Genomic DNA, 20,271 nt, shown 5'->3' with positions numbered 1-20,271 from the left:
TAGGAAGAGATAAAAAAGCAATTTGAAGCAGCAACCGGGAAAGATTGTCAATAAAAAAAAAATAAATAAATAAATAAAAATGTTAATTTGATGTTTGAGTCTATAAATCATCTAGCTTGTGGCATGTGGCCTCTCTCTCTCTCTCTCTCTCTCTCTCTCTCTCTCGTAATGCTTCTGATTGGCATTTGCATATGCGGGTTTTAGTTCTTTGCTATTTTATAGTCAAGCACTTTACCAACTCTCTTCTCCACTTGATAAGACTTTCATCGTTTATCTCAAGGAGGATTTGCCTATGGGGCTTATAACAACAAAATTTTTCAACCATTCAGTATTTGCAACTGTTAAATTACCAAGAACAATAAAGCAAATTTAGAAAACTTCATTTACATATGTTTTTCACTACAATTTTCTTTCATTATTCTTTGTTTCTTCGATAAGAATTATATTGAACACATGGTTATCATGATCTATATACAACTCGTCTATAAGATTAGCATAAACTACATACATAAATAAACACGTAGAAGAAAACTTGCATAGAAACGGACTACCAGCAGCTGAGTTGAAGAGCTTTTTCAAACTTCTTTTCCAGTGCTTCATGAACATCATCAACCATGGTGTTTTCCTGTTTAACAATTGACTTGGGTTTGAAGGTGGAAATTTTATCAGAAACCCATTTGGCTGCTGGGATTTTACCTACAGATAGAGTTGCAGGATATGATGGAGGAGAGGGAAGAGGTGGTGAACTTGATGTGTTCTTGTGAGACAGAATGAGCATTGCTGCTGTAGGTGCCATGGGATAGACTTTGAAAACAAATAGGCAGAGTCTGATAGTTCATATATATGTGTATATATATATAGAGAGAGAGAGAGTGAGAGAGAGAGAGAGAGAGACTGAGATACAGTGGATGGAGTAAAACCAGAAAAAGAAAAGAATCAGTGGGTTTTGCTTCCGTTGTTTTCATTGTAAAGCTGGGGGTGTTGCTATGTTGTTGAGAGCGGAAGGATCTGATGCATTCAGGACTACGGAAAGCTTGAGAATCAGGTTGAGACTGTCGAGACTATTGGCTGGATTCACGATTCAAACTTTGTATAACCAATCATTGGCCGCCATGTTTTTAGGAGTGAAAAGATTAACTAGCGTTTGCCTAAAACGTGTCACCGCGTTTCCGCAGTCATCCAAACACGTGAAACGCCGCAACCACTGTTTGGCGGGCACATGTTCACAGATTTTCATACATAGATAGTTCCTTTCTCTGACTTTTATTATTTTCTTTTTTCTGCAACTATATTTTGTATAAAATATATTAAACTATTATTATTATTTTTTTTTTTCTATTTTTAGAATTGAAGATTCAACATACGAAAATTACTAGTGTAAGAAACTTTGTTCTCTAGGCTTTTCTTGTAGAGTTTTATTTTATAGGCAAATTCGTGATATTAACACTTCTAATTTTTGCAACTCAACATTGCAATTCACTACATATTCAATGTATGTAAATATATAGAGTTGGAATATCTTAGCAAGTAATACGTAGAATTGAAACTTAAAATAAAAACTATTCTACTATATGAGTTATATATACACTGGATTATTACGTGGAAAAACAACCACGCATAAAATTTAAGAAAATAAAAAGAAAAAGAAAAAAGAAAAAGATCCCAACAACATGTCATGGTAATGGATAATTGAATTAACATCCATCCGCCACCAAAATCTTCCATAATTTCTTATCACCTTTTACCACCAAAATAGAAGAATAAAGAAGAGCCATTGAAAATAAAAGGACTAAAATAACTTTAGAGGAACTTATTTACATGATGAACTTAATACAAAGGCCTCATTTTCCCAATATAACTAAAGAAAAATCAAAAAAACAAAACAAAACAAAATCAAAAAGGAAATAAGAGAGGCATCGATCAACATGGTTCAGCAGAAGCTTCTGCTTCTACTGGTTTGCCTCCAAGCAAGGGTGCTGTGTTTGATCTTTCAGTTGTAGTGCTAACATGACGCTCGCTATCTTCATTAAATCTATCCTTGCTTTTGAGAAATATTCCTGCAATGCCACAATTTTTTCACAAAATTCAAAATCCCGCTATTTACTGAAACAGCCTTTCTTTTTTACTAGAAGGGCTATCTGCATGATAATTCTGACTTAAATTGACTTGCTTTTTATAAGTAATGCAACAGCCTTACCTATAAACCATATTGCCGCTGCCGGAAAGAGAATGGATGTTAGAATCAAAGCCGTTGTCCTCCAGTTGTTGATAGAATCCTGCAAAATGCCTCCAAATTAAGTAATAGAGACAGCTTTAATGAACTTAATATCTTAAGGCCCTCAAATTGATATTATCACCAGAAAAGCAACTGAAAAACCACCAAATGAATACATAATCCCTTTCATACAATCATCAGTATAATATGAAATGAACTTATGTTAGAATCAGTCACTTAGAGCTAAAACAAGCATTATAGGTCCAGAGCTCCACTGCTCTGTGAACTGAGTCTCAGCCAAACACCAGTTTCATCATTTGCAAAATGGACCAATCCAGTTTCATTTTTAAAGCTATGACAATGAAAACAATGAAAACAATGAAGGCCAACCTGGAGAACACCAACAAGAGGTGAGGAAGGTACATCACCGAAGATGTGAATTGAAACTGTTGAAATAGCCATAGATAGTGGCCTCAAACTAGGTTTAACACAATGGAGACAAATGAAATTTACAGGACCCTGCAATGGAAAGAGCATGTATTTGATATTAATAATATTATTGCTCAGCAAGATGCCTTAAGCAAAGCAAGAAACATACTATAGACAAACTGATTGTAATATGAGCAGTGCAAGGTTCCATTTAGTTTAAGAAAAAGATATCTAGATAAAGATAATATATATAACAAATTAACAAGTTTTTAGCTCACTATTGCACCCAAAGAATAATTTCCAAGGAGAAAATTATAAAGTTACTAATTGCTTCTTGATTCAAAACAAGAATTACCTGAGTGGCAAAGACAAGTAGTTCCCCAATTGCAAAAACAGCTAGGAAAGCATACATGCTCTTGAAACAGAACGCACTGAAGCAAAATACTGCCCCAAGAAATGTTGTTGCTGAAAGAAGCTGCAAGAGACAAGTCCAAACTATTCAGTAGTAGATACCACAAAAGGGAAAAACATCAAAAAAAAAAAAAAAAAAAAAAAATTGAAAAGACTAGATAATCACTAGAAAAATAGCCAAATATTAGAAGCAACTGCAGTGACAATAAAAGAAACCTTTGAGTAGCGGTTCTTTAAAACTTCTTATCAGGAAAAACCTAATGACTTCATCATTTCTAATAAAGTTCTCAAATTAGTCTCCTACCAGCACAAACCTCCCAGGGAAGGGGGGTAGATCAGCCTCAAAAACACTTTATAAGCAAGCAATTAACTCAGAACTGTTTCTATCAGCATCAAATAGATTATTTAATATGATATGGGAAGAGTTTCAGCACAATTGTTTCAAATATTTGTTTGAAATATTTGAACAATATACAACTACTCCAGCTCGGTCCCACATGAGAGTAATAACCTTAAAAGCATTTGAGATGCTGTTACTCATGAAATCCAGAACAAATCCTCCTGCTAGGGTGCCTAAAATTCCGCACACAACAGTAATACCTCCAAATATCATATCGGCATCTTCCTGCCAAAAGATCATGACTTTAATTTATATAACAATATCTCAAAGTTTTTATCTTACATTTTCAATTAATCAAACTACAGTTATGCGTAAATTTAAGTAAAAGCACACAAAAGATTAAAAATTGTTACATTTTATGAGAAGAATTTACATCATCAAAATGAAGGCAATGCTTACCATATGATATATGTTGTAACCAGCTTTAGGCCCCCAATATGAATATGCACCAATGACAAAGTTGTATGCTATGTAACCTAGAACAGATATTTACACTTTTAGGAGGCTTGGTATATAGAAAATCGGAAAAAGCAAAATCACAACTCAATTAATTATCCTCTTTAGGTTGAAAAACTACAAAATTATTCCATCCCAGGTATTTTGAAAGGAGAAGAATCTTGATGGGTAAATCCTCCACAGACTGATCATCTGATTCATTTGATCAAACAACAACCACTACAGTATATTGTAATAGGTAATGCAGGTGAAAGATCTACCTAGAACATTAATGACGTAAACCTTTTCAACCAAAAGCACCTTCATATCCTTCATAAACCTTGAGACTTGATTCTTTATTCTGGTTGCAATTGGTAGCCTGCCAAAAAATTAGATCGATGATATCAAATATATATTTATATTTGGTTCATTTCATATAAACGAAGAAATATAACTCAGGATGACAGAGGAAAAATATAAAATTAGAACATACACTGCAACTGCATCAGCAAAACCTAATTATGACTGGTTCCTGATATTTTTAAGGCAACCCCTTAATGTTTTCAACATTTTGTTGTCAATTAAAGGCATTAGCAGGTATGTGCATCTAAAGCTGTCTTAAGTTGGAAATCATTGGCAAAAGGAGAGGACTACAAGTCAAAAAGGTTAGATTACATTTAATTTTGACAGAAGGATAAAATGGGAAAATGCACACTTGATGTATTATATAGTGAATGTGTATGTACAAAAGTGCGATTTATCACCTGATGTACTACATTATACACACATGATCAGGAAACAACAGCTAAGGACCAATTGCCAACATTGAGGGATCCCTCTAAGTGTGTAGCAGGGATGCCATTTGGTTACTCTGGTTCACTATTCAGTATACGCCCCAAATCTAATATATGATTAACCAATATCCCCACTCAATATGTCATCTACTCACTCTGTCAAATGTTCACAATTAAACCTTCCAAATTCCAATCCTAGATAATTAACAAATATTTCACACTCACGACTCCATCCCACAAACTTTGACAACCACATTGAGTTAAAATACTAGGGTGTTTGAGCTGTGTCAGTAGTACAAGGTCAAAAGTGATCTTTCACACTCATATACACAAAAGTGGTCTTACTTGTAAACATCGGCAATAGACAGAGAGAGACAATACGAATGAGGTCAGTAACTGTGCATAAATATTAGAATGCACGGTTTTCAAAGGGGAGCTTTCTTATTGACTTCAGTTAATCTACCAAGTGCTAAAACCCAAATATATGCATATTTAATTTCTACGAACTATAAACAGTGAAACACAAAACATATTATATATTTCGGGGAAGTGACCTCACTTGGAAGGTTTATGTGTGATTTTATCTTTGAATGCTTCCTCCCCACGCAATGCATCTCTATTACCATTTGAAACATCTGAAACAGCCAGCATATAAACCAAATTATAATGGAAACAAAGCGAACAATGTACAGGACCTAATCAACAACTTCTGGATTATAAATTATTATATATGTTACCAGTAATTCTCCCATTCGGGAAACTCTGTCCAGAATTCATCCAGGACAACCATATCCTTTAAAGGATATGCGTGTAAATATTTTTCTACACACATCCCATTAAGGATACGCATTGTCCCGGATAAATTCTGGATTTTTGTCCCTGATGAAAAATCACATAAATTACTACCTACTTTGATATTTGATTGACATTAAATATTAACTTTTAAAAGAGAATGGTATGCAATTCAAACTAATACTTCTACACATATGTTCTACATTTGAACATACTAGTTTATACTGACAGTACTCCAGTACATCTGCAGGAACATCCACTAAATGAAATCAGTTTCCAGGTTTATTCAGTAACATGAGCTTTAAGCTACAATTTATAAAATAAAATATATTAACAGTATTTTATATAAACAAAATATATTAACAGTATTTTCTTTTCCATTATAAAATTAGGAACTAATTTTCTTACCAGAATATAAATTTAGACAAGAACTTTCACCTACATGATTCATGAAATGAGACTACCCAAAACTTAAGGTCTTACGTCAACTTGTCTCAACTCAATTTACCTGAGTGAGGTGTCATGTGAACCAAACAAATCAATCAAGCACAGTTACGCAACTCGTATATGGTATATAAAACCATAAAATAATTTATTTGTTCACAAGTGGTTTATATCTATTGGCCCAAAATAGATGTGTTCATCATGCTAAAGCCAGTTTGACACAAAAGCTCAAGATATGCATAAATATGGATTATAACATTCAGCACCTTCAACTTCAGAGACCGCTGCGTCTACTGCTGTCAGCGCCTTGTTTGAGTCAGCAGGCGCAAAACCTGCAATCACAGGTTGTTTTACTAACAGCTGGAAAAATCTCACCGGACTAAAACAAATTAATGCGAAACAAAAATACACCTTTCAGCTGCAAAGGCTTCATAATAAAACCTAAAACAGCAAATGGAAACATGACAATGGCCTCTCCCCAGAATGCATAACGCCAATTCATATGACTTCCAATCTATATAGAGAAAATGACATGACTAGTATAACTAAGATCAAGGACAGTAATCAAGAAGGAAAAAGTGAGGAACAGTAAAGTAAATGAAAATAACCATGCAGATCGAAACTTGTAGACAAAGGATTTTTGTAATGCAGATTTGTAATAGAAGTAAAAGTTAACAATTAACAGAAAATGACCTTCTTTTGTCTATCATAAAGTATAAAAACTTACCACTCCACCATAAATATACCCAATTGCATATCCTGTCGGTATGCACATGTAGAATATTGCAAGCCATGCAGTTTTCTGATATAAAAGATAGGGTTACGAGACAGATGTTTAGAAGCGATGACAAAGATAAGTTTACTGTATTAAAAGGAAGAGTTAATAATTACAGTAACTAACAGAAGAAAAATATTAATAAATGCCAAACATGGTACAAAGAAACAATCAAACCTGTTCAACTGGCGCATTATCATCAATGAATGGAGCTGCAAGACTTATAAATGAAGCCTCACCAACACCAACTAGCCTACAGAGACAAGAAATGCAATAAAACCACTAAAACAGATGTACCGATGTAATGTCTCCCATTACCTAAAGTATCCAAAGACCTAAAACAAGAAAAAGAAAGTGGAACAGATAAAGAAATAAAAAAGCATAAGCCACTTACATGCGACAGATTGTAATGGACCAGAAATCAAATGAAAGGCCACAACCAACTACTGCAATAGTCCAAACTGACAACCCAACTCCAATAAGCCTAAACGGATTTACACTGCAAAATAATTCATTTTTATGTAAGATATCAAGCAGAAATATATGCTTGTGCGTACAAAAAAACATTACAAATTTTTACTTAAAGTAGGAAAATAGATTAAATAGATAAAGGTATATGGAGAATTGACTAACAAAAGATTATTTTATCTAAATCTTAAATAATTACAAGGGCAAGACATTAAGGATGTTATCAAATACAGAACTTAGGTGAGGATAGATGAAGCCAATATTGCTGGTAACATATTTGTAAATTCCTACAAATTTGGAGGGTAAGCGATGCCAGATATTTAACTCAGAATGTTGGCTAATAGCTGAAATGCAGATCCTAACAAATAATTAAAAAGGATACAAATTAGGAACAAGGATACTTCTATGGATATGAAAGTGGAACTAATTTGCAAGACTAAGAGGAAATTTATATGATATGGACATATTCATTGAAGCATTAAAAAAGTACTGGCATGAAAGACATGAATTATCAAGTTGGTTAAGGGTCAAAGAGTAAAACAAAACAAAAAATAATGTGAGTACAGGCAAAAAAGCAGCGGAGGATATGATCATTAAAAATTTAGTATATAAAGTGGCTTTGGAGATAAGTAGCAAAGAGATGGTTATGATGATGAGAATTTTACCCAGCCCTGTTAGCCATTTGCCTCTTCAGTTACCAATATGCAGCAATTTTTCACATTCTGTTAGTCATATTGAGACTTAGGCTTCAAAATACGTTCCTCCTATGCTTTAACAGTTGGCAAATAAAGCAACATAAGATTGACATTACCTTTTCGCTAACGAAGCAAATATTGGAGAAGCCACAAGAAGTCCAACCATAAAAGCAGATGACAGAACTCCATCTTGAAAATTGTTCAAGTTAAATTCCCCCCTACATAGAACATGAAATTTATCAAAGAAACTTTATGCTTCTATATTTTTCCATAGGGACAGAGAGGAGAGGGGACAGGGAGGTAAGATATCAAATAAGAGAAGCAACCAGAGCTAAGGGAAATGCTTATCCTGTACACTAGAAATGGCATGAGTATGAGAACAATGTCAACTTTCTTTTGGATAGATAAAAATAAAGCCTCAGCAAGCATTACCAAAAACCCCACACAAAAAATATGAAAGAAAATTCTAAAATAAAAGCCTCTAAGCACTTACTGTATCCCGCTACCAGATGTGCATGTACCACTTTTTGTACAAGTTCCACTACTCCCATTCACACCATTACTTGCTATTGCTCCTCGATCTATATAATTTATTAAGTTGATTACACAGAATATAACAAGCAGCCTGCAACATCACATAAATAAAATTATTACACGTGACTGAAATCATCACCAGAAGAGAAATAATCACTCTAAAATGTGTCATATAGTTTACCAAACGTTCAAGTTTTTCTTGATTCGAACGCAGAATTCAATAAAATGAAACTAATCATACAAAGCTCCAACGCAAACATGAATAGCTAAAAAAAATGAGCATTGCTAGACCTCCGAAACTCTCATTTTCTTATAGCTGATATCCCAATAACACTACCTTCCCCTACTCCTTTCATTTTCCATATTAAGTAATAGATGTAGCATCAAAACCTCCCTATTTTTACCTTTACATCCATATAATTTCCTCCACAATGAAACACAAATTTCAACAAATCAAACACAATTCCCCCCGTTTACCAGCCTAGAAAACGAAGGAAAAATGGAAAAAAACCAAATCTTCAATCTCAAAAACCCATATAAGCAAAAACAAATCTCAACCACTCCCGAACCAACTAAGCTAAACTACTTCACTACCCTTCAGAGGATTCAAAATTCTGACCTCTTTTTTCTCCATACCCGGATTACAAAACGTATGAAAAACCCAAAACCAAAGACACCCATATTTGACTTATTTCCTACAGTTTATTGGTAGTCAAAGCAGAAAGCAGGGAAAGCAAGTACCTTTTGGGCGTGAACCAGGAAGGTGCAGGAGCTGCAGTCGAAACGTTGGCCATGGCTGTCTCCTCCGAAGCCTTGGGCTGTTCAGAAGACTTTGCTTCTTCCTCCTCATTACCCATAGAATACGAATAATACTATATAATATAATAAATAATTATTTTTTTATTTTTCAGTAAATATTTTATTTTATTTTTTTAAAAGGAAAAATATACAGTCAAAGTGAAGAGAGTGAAGAAGGGTAGTTGGGTATGGAAGACTTGCTTTTCTTTCCTTATTTTTTTTTGTTTTTTTCTTAATTTTCTGTTGGTTTTTCTTTTTCTCTCTTAGTTTGTACCAAGAGATTCGTAGAGCTGTTTGCGTCAGCTTTTTGATGGTTGTAACATTTGCAATGGCACTGAAAACGAAAGCGTTTTTCAGGAAAGTAATATATATATATATATATATATAATTAAAATTTAAAACAAATTAATTGCCTTTTTATAGAAAATGGTGGGTTATGGAATTCTGGTTTGGATGATAGCAATAGTTATCTGGATTTTTTGGAATATTATGGTTGAGATTTTATTTTATTTTATTTCTTATTTTTGATTTGTTGGGGATTTCGTTTGTGGTGGGTTAGCATGAAAAAAAAAGAAAAAAAAAAGGATTTTCATCTTTTAAAGACTACTAATTTGGTTAGAACTCTTTTTAATTTGACTTTCTATAAAAATTCAGTGGTTACGTTTGATATTAGGCTATTATAAGTCTAACAAATTTATTAATGGGTTTTTTATTTTCTATGTTTCTTAAATTCTTTGACTTATCTGTTAAAAAGAATAAACCTTCTTTTTTTAATTATATACTTTGTCTTTGGATATTTGCCTTATACTTTTATTTTTCCAAAACTCTTAAAATAAAATAAAAAATTTAAACATATTGTGCTCAATAAAGGCTAAAGACAGTAAATTTATCATCATGTCCTATGAGAAATGTTTAAATATTTAGTTTTTATTAAATTCATGATTATTATATATAGGAGGAAAAATTACTTGCCATTGATGTTGTTCTTTTTTTTTTTTTTTGGGTTGGTAAATGCCGCTGAAGTTGATATGATTACCACTTGATGGTGATAATAATTTGTAGTACCAATTACGTTAACCATACATTAATAAGCAAAATTAAATGATTCTAAGTGGTCGGTAAAAAATCAGAATTTTAATGCATTTGGTATATAAACAAGAGCATGTTTGAAAGAAATACAGAATTTTATTCATTTAATTCTATTGAATATCAATTACATTCAATATATTTTTCATCTATAACATATCAAAAAAGATTTATGCATAGTTTTTTTTTTTTTTCATTATTTTTGTGTGTGACCGTTTAATTCTAAGAATATATTTGTCAAGTTGATGGAACCATAAAAAAAATAATTTCTTTATTTATAATAGCTTGCATAGCTTCCTCTTTTTACCTTCCTTCAGCTTACTCTTCTGCTTCCTCTATGATTGCTCCATTAGTTGAAGCTCCATTTTATCTTCTTTCTTTCCGATTCTCTTGCTGCCAATAAAAAGAATTTTAAATTTTCAGATGTACAAACATCATAAAATAAGTTAAATTAATGTAAACAAAACGAGTAATTATAAATTAATAAAAGTAATTAATAAAATTACCTCCTCTTCTCTTCTTTACGGATATCAGCAAAATTGTATACCATGGCATAAACATTTTTGTTCTCATCCCCCCTATATTTAGTAGGTCAAAATCTCAAAATGTCCAGCTTAATTAAATATAGGAAAACTCCGTTCAGGTTTGATAAAACATCATTTATCTTCTTGAAATTTTACAATTCATCATTAACCCCACAAATATTAATAGCTGTTAATAAATCTCATATTTTTATTTATTTAAATTACAAAAAGTCAATTTTACCATCATATAGATTAAAATTAATATTAATTTAATATTTTATTCTTTGACCGTCCTTTTTATCAATGTGTCATTTATTTAGTTTTGATTTCAATGTGGGTTCTCTAGTTTTTTTTTTTTCCAATTAATACCCTCAATTTTAAATTTAATTTCAATATTCTCTATACATAATTAACCTTTATATTATAATTTACACCTCATTTCTTATCTTATTATTTTTTTTTCAATTTTAAACTTAATTAAAAATTACAAAGTTCACATTAATGGTGTTGCGTGATAATTTTTCTAAATTATGATGAGGATGTGTTGCATGCTATTTGGTATTGTCCTTGTTCCAAGGAGGTGTGGAAGCAGACCAGATTCTATATGGTGTTAAAAGGTTACAACTAGCTTTGGGTCTGTTATTGATATATTTGCATGGCAGTGGTTGAGTTTTTTTTTTTTATTTTTCTTTTGATGTGGACTCTTTTATTATTATTGCATGGTCCATATGGGCCGAGATTAATTTTCTTCTTCATAGCTAAAGAGGGAAATATCGATCTCTCAGTTTCTTGATGGATCTCCACGGCTTCACTTGGATTATTATGAAGAAGTCTGTGTTCAGTTTTCCAACCCTTCTACTCGTTCAATCCTTCTTGGTTCCTTCTCCGGTCTGTAACTTTGGTCCTCAAACTGCTAAGCGCATGGGTTCAGGCAGGTTTAGCCCATTCTTTAGTTCGTCATGCTTTGAATTGTAAACGGTTAAATATTTGGTTAGAGGGGCTGCAATGTATTTATTGGCGAGCTTGCTTTCTTGGCCAACCAAATATTTAACTTCATCTCTTTATTGGCGAGCACCATATTATGCATAGTTTTAAGCAGCTTAATTTTCATGTCAACTGATTAATTTGCAAATCTTTCAAGTATCGCTTGGTACGTAGTTAAACAATTCCTAAACAGAGATTTAATTAAGTTTAATTAACCAAAGACAAAAATATATGTAATTAAATGTTTTTGAGAGAGAACTAACAAGTAAACAAAATAAAGAAAGAAGAGAAGCAACCCGTATAAACTAAAGAAACCATACTACGTAATTTAACAAATATTATTTTTCAAGAAAAGCTATATATATGCGAGAGCAAGTATATATTTATATATATGGATGTTTTTAGTTCCTAGTCGACATGTTTATAATCATTGAAGCATTTTTTGTGGAAGTTCCATAAAAAAATAATAATAATAATAAAACATTTAAATGATGATAATAAGAAGAAGAAGAAAGAAAGCCTGAGAAGATTAATTACTTACAGTTGAAAAATATTCAAGATTAGTGAAGTGGCATCGAAGTGAGAAATATACATCGGTGCTTATGAAAATAGTAATATTCTGGTTCTTATTTTTCTTTCAACTTAAATAATATATTCAATAGTGTTCAAATAATAGCTTTGCTTATTTATTTATTTTTGTTGTTGTATATAAATCATAGGTTTACTTGTGCACCACTGAATGTATCAAGTCAAGGATCAACATTCTTTGTTAAATATCTGGAAACAATGGCCCTGTTAATATTTGCTTCTCTTACTGGCTATATGCATGGCTGCAATCTAAACAAGCATCGACCAATCCCTATCTAAACGCTAATTATTTATGATTAATAGTTAAAGTCTATATATATCAAAAAATAAAAAAATAAAAAAAGTTAAAGGGTACCGATTTCTACAACAATATTAATGAAGTACAACCAGTGATATATCACCCCGCTTTATTTTTTTGTTGCAAAGTAAAACGATACGAATACACAAGGAAGACCAAAGAGTGAGATGGTAATAAATTAGATAAATTTGGATCATTATGAACGATGAAATCAAGGGAAAATCAAGTTGGTTTGGCCACGAAAACATCTACTTGTTTTACCATCCACAGCGTGTGTGAAAATTCATGGTTGGCTCTAATATTTTGGCTCTAATATTTTGTCGTAGCACGCATAAGAGACGTCGTTGATATCGATGGCAAAGATATAAGAAAAACGGCAAGTTTGTGGGCCGTTTTGTTATCTTCCAAGGAACCGAAATCGCATGGATTATGATTTGGAGACACGTCCTATGAAATGGAAGCCAAGGGTAAAATAGTTTGGGGGAATATCCTATGAAATGGAAGCCAACGGTAAAATAGATTGGGGGAATATTCTTTCATTTTCATGGCTAACTAGTTATACTATGGTCTCTTTTTCTTCATTTTGCTGAATCCTCTTAGACTTCATGTTATTTCTGTTTCACCCCCTGCTTTTACACATGTATTGTCATAGTCATGTTTTCCTAATAGATTTTCTATTTCAATATCACATATGTATTAATTCTTGATGCCTATGACACTTTATTTTGGTCAAATAACTGCAATTATTGCTTCTTCTTTTCCCCCCTCTTTTTTAGATCAACTACAACTAGTGCTTCTGTTCACCTGCTATTTAGAAAGATTTAGATTTTAAATCAACCTAATAGGAGGAAATTGTTTTCAGGCATTAATTTTATGCAAAATATGGTTCACGCTTTTTCGAACATTAATTTATAAACAAGAAAATTGGCAATCAGTTGAAACAAAACAGCATTGTTGCATGGTTAAATTTCAAGTTTTAAGTGGACAATCAGGAAAATACACATAAAATTCAGGGACCATGTGTAAAAAAGAAACTCTAGTTTACTTGTTCTATTTGTTTGTCTTTACAAAGAAAAAACAAAAATTCATATTCATAGTAAGCAATCCATTTGCCACTCCACCTACTTCATTGGTTTTGCTCTTTGATTTACTGAAAACATATCAGCTAACCAGAAAAGCAGAAAAAATGGCAGAATTAGCTTTGTCCCCACTTCTACAAGTTGTGTTTGACAGACTAGCTTCTCCACTCCTTGGGAAGCTCCGTGACCTCTATGATCTTAAAAAGAACTTCGAAAAGCTTCAATACTCATTACCAATGATTCTAGCTTTCCTTGAAGATGCAGAAGAACGACAAGTCGCTGATAAGGCTGTCAAGATTTGGCTAAACAAGCTCAAAAATGTAGCTTATGACTCAGATGACTTGTTGGATGAGCTTGCTGCAGAAATCACTCTTTGCGAGATCAGAAGCAATATTACTAGAGGTAACAAGGTAAGCGGCTTGCTTTTGCCTTTCAAACCAAGCAGGCGAATTTTCGATGTTGCTTGTGAACTTCAAGAAAAGTTGATGGTGTTAGATAAGATTACAGGGGAAGGGTTAAACTTAAATTTCAAGAAAAAGGGTAAAGATGTGCATGAATTTTTAGCTAGAAAAAGAGAGACTGTCTCTTTTGTGGTTGAAACAGAGGTTTATGGTAGAGAGGAAGATAAAAAGAATATCTTAGGAATGTTGTTACTTACTACCTGCCATGGGAAAACCAATGGAGGTATTTCAGTCATTCCTATAGTTGGTATAGGAGGCCTTGGCAAGACAACACTGGCTCAATTGGTTTATAATGATGCTAGCTTGGTAGGCTATTTCGATCTGAAAATATGGGTGTGTGTTTCCAATGATTTTGATGCTAAGAAGCTCATCAAAGCAATCATAGTATCAGCAACAAGGAGAGTATGTGAATTCTCAGAGATGGATATGCTTCAGATGCTGCTACGAGAATCTCTTTGTTCGAAGAGGTGTCTTCTTGTCTTAGATGACATATGGAATGAAGATCAAGAAGAATGGGACAGATTTCGAGTTTTGTTCACTGGATGTGCGGAAGGAAGCAAGATGCTGGTAACCACTCGAAGTAATGAAGTTGCATGGATGGTGGGGACAACTTCTTCACCATACCATCTCAATGTCTTGAGCCAAGATGATTGTTGGGATTTGTTCAAGAACCGAGCTTTTGGTCGAGGAGAAGAGGAAAAGTATCCTAATCTGTTGCCAATTGGAAAACAAATTATCAAGAAATGTGGAGGTGTGCCACTAGCAGCAAAAACACTTGGAAGTCTGCTGAGGTTTAAAAGAGAGGAGAGGGAATGGTTGTTTGTGCAGCGGAGTGAGCTTTACAATTTGGATAAAAGCCAAAATGGGATTTTGCCCACTCTGAAGTTGAGTTATAGCCATTTACCGCCACATCTCAAACGATGCTTTGCGTACTGTTCCTTATTTCCCAAAAATTATGAGTTCAAGAAGGAAAAGTTAATCCGTCTTTGGATGGCAGAGGGCCTAATTATGGGAAATGGAGAATGTAGACCACTAGAGGACGTAGGAAATGATTATTTCAATGCCTTGTTGTGGATGTCCTTATTTCAAGAAGTGAAGGATTCTGGGGATGACAGCATCACAGTATACAAAATGCATGATCTAGTCCATGATCTTGCTCAATCTGTGGCAGGCGATGAATTTTTGAAACTTGAGTTTGCTCTTCCAAAAGGTAACCTTGCACGAGTCCGTCATTCATCAGTCGTATGCAAATTTGAGTCATCCGCAATTCTATCAGTGATGCTCAAAGCAACACGTCTCCGAACCTTGTTGTTGTTGTCTCCTGGAGTCAACTTTCAGGAGCTTCCTCCTTCTTTCATAACAAGTTTCATGTACTTACGGGTACTGGATTTAAGTGGGAGTGGAATTAAAAGACTGCAGATATCAGCTGGCGAGTTGATGTGCTTGAGATATCTTGATCTCTCCAACACTTCCATTCAAGAACTCCCCGATGCAATTTGTGAACTCTTCAATCTGCAGATGCTGTATTTATCTGGCTGCTACCACCTTGTGAAGCTTCCTGACAGAATCAGTAAGTTGGTTAACTTAAGACACCTCGATATAACTGGCTGTGAAGGATTAACTCATATGCCAAATGAGATTGGAAGATTGGTTCTCCTTCAGACGTTACCAAAATATATTGTGGGTGAAGGGAGCGCACAAAGTCTTATGGAGCTCAGTTGTCTAGATCTACAAGGTGAGCTGACCATAAGCAGCTTGGAAAATGTTAGAAATGCAAAAGAAGCAAAAAATGCTAATCTGAAAGAGAAGCACCTTCATGTGTTGGGATTATCATGGGGGAACAATGAGGTGGCTTTGAATACAAAGTCAGCAGGGAAAAAGGTACCAGGATTACCATGTGGAAGTGGTGGCTCTGATGCTGGATTGGAAGTGGATGATATTCTTGCATGCCTTGAACCACACCCGAATCTAAGGAAACTTTTCATCAAAGGGTTTCCGGGATTTAAGTTTCCCTTCTGGGTTCTCCCGAATCTGGTGGCACTTGCATTGATCAACTGCAAAAGATGTGAAAGTTTGCCAGCTCTTGGACACCTTCCATTTCTTGAGACTCTTTATTTGCAAGGAATGGATAACATCAAACATATTTCGAGAGAATTTTATGGTCAGGACAGCCAGAAATTATTCCCATCTCTCAAAGAACTAACACTCAGGGAATTTCCAAACTTGGAAGATTGGTGCGGCATGGATAATACAGAAGTTTTTCCACAGCTGAGGAAATTAATTTTGGAAAAATGTCCGAACTTGATGGCAGTGCCACTCTTTCCATCAGTCCAACATGTGGAGCTGCAGGATTGTCATCCATCAATCATCAACTCCATGGAAAATTCAACCTCACTTTCCAATCTTGTTATTCACACATTTCCGGGCTTATTGCTCCTTTCAGAAGAGCTTCTGAAAAACGATGGCTCGTTAACTTCTCTGAAGATTTCTTCGTGCCAAAATCTTCATTCACTGCCTTCAGAACTAGAGAAACTCACTGCTTTGAAGTCACTGTCCATAAGCTGGTGTGAGGAGCTGTCCTGTTTGCCTCAAGGACTACAATATTTGAAATCTTTGGAGTCCTTGGAGATTAGTGAATGCCATGGTCTCTTCTCTTTGCCTGACGATGGTATTGCAGGATTGAGCTCTCTCAAAGTTTTATCCATTGAAAACTGCAAGAACCTGACTTCTTTATCAACTGGACTGCAATACCTTAATGCACTAGAGCACTTGACCATTATGTACTGTCCAAATTTAACTTTTTCCCCAGACAATTTTCACAATCTTTTGTCACTCAAGAGCTTTAGCATTCTATGTTGTCCTGGACTTGTTTCTCTACCAGAAGGGTTACAACATATCAAGGCACTGCATAGACTGGAAATTCGTAGCTGCTCGGGTCTAAGAAATTTGCCTGGATGGATTACTAATTTTTCTTCACTAAGATCCTTGGCCATTTCTGATTGTCATAATTTGACATCACTCCCAGAAGGATTCCGACATCTCACCACTCTGCAGCATCTTTCCATTGAAGATTGTCCTAATCTGGACCAGTGGTGATCTTGGAAGCTGAAGAGAGGAGAAGGTAGTAGCTTTTCAGAAACCAGAGAATAACTTGCAGCAGACAACGAGTCAGGTAAAATGAAAAAAGGTTTCCATAAAAAAATAATTGAATACATTTCTTTGGGTTCTTTAGAAATATTTTTCTTTAATGGATATGGTGTCATTTAGTTTATAGCTAATATCATGACCAGACAAAGCCATTGTGCTGTGTAATAATTTTACAGGTGTCATGACCTGTCTTGGTTACTGCTGTTGCTACAAGGCCCTTGTGTTTTGTAATAATTTTACAGGTATCATGACCTGTCTTGGTTACTGTTGTTGCTTTATTGGTGATTTCAATCTTTTAAGCATTCCAGATACTAATGACAAAGTATTTTCCAGATCAATGGTAATTTCTCCATTTTGGTATCTTACCATTACAAATGACTGCTTCCCTGTATTCCGTTACCTTTAATGGCTTTACCTCTTTAAAGTTTCTTTTTATCATCGCAGTTTCTTTTTGAAATTTCGGACTTACAAATGATTATCATACTTTTGAAATTTACACACATGATTTTTTAGTTATGTGAATAAACTTCTTGGACTGACAACTTCAGTCAGATTAGTCATCCAGAGTAATTACTCATAATGTATAATATAGTTAAAAGATATTTATAATTTCTTTATTTTTTTCAAATATGTTTACTTCACTGAAATCCTATGAAATATCATATTTATATATGTGAGGATGTTGATATAATTACGTTCAAATAATAATAAAATAAAATAAAATAAGAAAGAACCCATATATTTATATATATATATATTAGAAACAATGAAACCGTTCATTAACAATGTGCATTGGGAAGTACCAAGTGCTTTAGTGAATATGCAAAAGGACTTGGCACTTTTTAGTTTATTTACTAAGCGGGATATTCTTATTATATTGAACAACAACTAGATGAAAAAAACAATATTGAAACTTAATTAAATATTAGTCTAACTCACAACAGAAATAAAGAAAGAAAGAACACACAAATTTTACAAGGTTCGGTCGAGAAATGACCTACATCCTCGATGAACTCCATCCAAGAAGTTGTTGCACTGTGAACAAAGATCAATACACCATTGTAGCAATTTCTCTTGGTTTATACAGATTCTCTAAACCAAGAAACCAACCCATAAACCCCTTTACAACCTCTCTCTTTCTCACAAATCACTCACCCAGAATGATACTAATCTATACCAAGAAAAAGAGAAAAACAATGAGCAAAAGGGTACAAGAAGAAAGAGAAGAACAAGAATAACAATGGCCCTTGATCGAAAACTGATAGCTTATGTTCCATCTTCTCTGTTTTTGCAGTCATGCTTCTTCTATAAGCTTCCAAAAACGAAACTAATTCTTGCTGAGTCATCTATCCAAGCCTTTTAAGTATAACGGCATCGTTTAATGGCTAAAGCTTATATATAATAGCTGTTGACTTTGACTTTAGCCTCTCAATTGAAACACAACTGTCAGGACCCGTCCAGAATTCCTCCTCCGGAACCCTAGACAGCCCTGATCCCAGGGAAATACCACCGAACCTTCCAACGGAAAATCCGGCAGCACTTCCCCTAAGGGATTTACTTACCACAAATTTACCTGCACTGAAAACACACTTCAAAAATATCCCCTTATTCCTCCCACAAACTACAAATTGGTTCCACAAATTGTAGTACTTAAAAAAAATAAATACAGTAATCCAGTGCAAAATAACTACAACAAGAGTGAAAGAAATATTACAACTACAATAAAAGAATAACAGGGTACTGCCGAACTAAAACAGCGAGGAAGATCAAGTCCGCTCCGAGTGAACACCGACAACCTGGTACCTAGAGGAACGGAATTTAAGAGTGTGAGATGCTAATCATCTCAGTGAGCGACCCTACTACTCTACACTATCATACCACGGTAATAGGTATATAAATAATAATTATTTGGAAATAATAATTTCTCTCAAAGCCCTTACAATTCTCTCAGTTGGAAAGGTTCCCCTTTTAAAACATTTTCACAAAACCCTTTATTCATATTTCCCGAAAACCAAGACATCAATTAAATACCAGAAGCGGTAACAATTATATTTTTAATTCCAATTCAGTTTCCAAACATTTTATTTTTAAAACACAGTTCTGAAAATCATTTGATGCACCCACTATATACCAGTGGCGCCAACAGTACCCAGCGTCCCAAGGTACCGCCAGACAGGAGGTTATAGAAAGAAACCGGCATACGGTCGCGTGGCGTCCCACTGCGCCGCTGCTAACCTGGTGTCCCGGCCAAAGGGGGGTGGCCGCCCTCTCCGATGGCATCCACAGGACACCCTCATAATATCAACCGCGCGCTACTCACACCCACCTGCGCACTAATCACATCACCTGCGCGCTAATCACACCCACCTGCGCGCTAATCACAACCGTGTGCACACTAACCATATCACATATACCATATCACATAATCAGAACACCAGTACGTGCACGGTGCATCTAAAAATTATAAAATCCATAAATTTAAATCATAAAACAATTTTCACATTTTTCATAAGCATAGCGGGCATAATCCATCCGCTTGAACCGGGAAATTCTCCACAATTTCCTTATAATCTATACCATAAATTCCATGATTTTCAAATCCACCAACTCCCAAATCCATCAATTCAAATATCCACATTTTTTTTTCCAAGCATAAATAATTTCTCGAAATATCATAATCAAATCCCATAATATTTTATGGGCATATTTCATAAAAATTGAAATCACCAACATAACCAAATATTTTCCTTGAAATATTTGAAAATCAAATCGTGCCCAATTTACCATTAAAACCACACCAATTTCAAAATCCTCAAAACCATAAAATAATTCCACATGGCATAAATTTGTAGAATTCGCATTTTCTTAAATCCAATAAATTCATAAATAATTCTACAATAAATCCAATAAATAT

General features: G+C 34.2%; 2 protein-coding genes across 2 annotated transcripts; one reads left to right on the top strand and one right to left on the bottom strand.

Annotated features, from left to right (window-relative positions):
• Positions 1-346: 346 nt before the first annotated feature.
• On the bottom strand, positions 347-9,472 carry LOC107426733 (probable sphingolipid transporter spinster homolog 2). The gene is made up of 16 exons (XM_016036994.4): positions 9,134-9,472; positions 8,352-8,483; positions 7,975-8,076; positions 7,090-7,194; positions 6,873-6,948; positions 6,648-6,722; positions 6,332-6,434; positions 6,187-6,252; positions 5,244-5,319; positions 4,172-4,269; positions 3,855-3,931; positions 3,567-3,680; positions 3,000-3,119; positions 2,606-2,734; positions 2,198-2,276; positions 347-2,057 (listed from the first exon to the last, which is right to left on the bottom strand). Exons 1-16 carry the CDS (start codon positions 9,247-9,249, stop codon positions 1,921-1,923), a joined length of 1,605 nt encoding a protein of 534 aa, XP_015892480.2. The 5' UTR covers positions 9,250-9,472; the 3' UTR covers positions 347-1,920.
• A 4,384-nt stretch (positions 9,473-13,856) lies between these two features.
• LOC107426520 (putative disease resistance protein RGA3) lies at positions 13,857-17,648 on the top strand. The gene has a single exon (XM_016036719.3). It carries the CDS (start codon positions 13,857-13,859, stop codon positions 17,304-17,306), a length of 3,450 nt encoding a protein of 1,149 aa, XP_015892205.3. The 3' UTR covers positions 17,307-17,648.
• The last annotated feature ends 2,623 nt before the right edge of the window (positions 17,649-20,271 follow it).

This window comes from Ziziphus jujuba, chromosome 9 (assembly GCF_031755915.1).
Source record: "Ziziphus jujuba cultivar Dongzao chromosome 9, ASM3175591v1".
Classification (NCBI taxonomy): Eukaryota; Viridiplantae; Streptophyta; class Magnoliopsida; order Rosales; family Rhamnaceae; genus Ziziphus; species Ziziphus jujuba.
Note: the sequence above shows the minus strand (reverse complement) of the source record. Positions and strands in the feature narration are given on the sequence as shown.

Coding starts and splice junctions, on each gene's coding strand:
- LOC107426733 (XM_016036994.4), bottom strand. CDS start 9,249: ATGGGTAATGAGGAGGAAGAAGCAAAGTCTTCTGAACAGCCCAAGGCT. Junction 6,253..6,331: donor GAAGCCTTTGCAGCTGAAAG/GTGTATTTTTGT, acceptor CTGTGATTGCAG/GTTTTGCGCCTGCTGACTCA. Junction 3,120..3,566: donor GCATCTCAAATGCTTTTAAG/GTTATTACTCTC, acceptor TGTCTCTTGCAG/CTTCTTTCAGCAACAACATT.
- LOC107426520 (XM_016036719.3), top strand. CDS start 13,857: ATGGCAGAATTAGCTTTGTCCCCACTTCTACAAGTTGTGTTTGACAGA.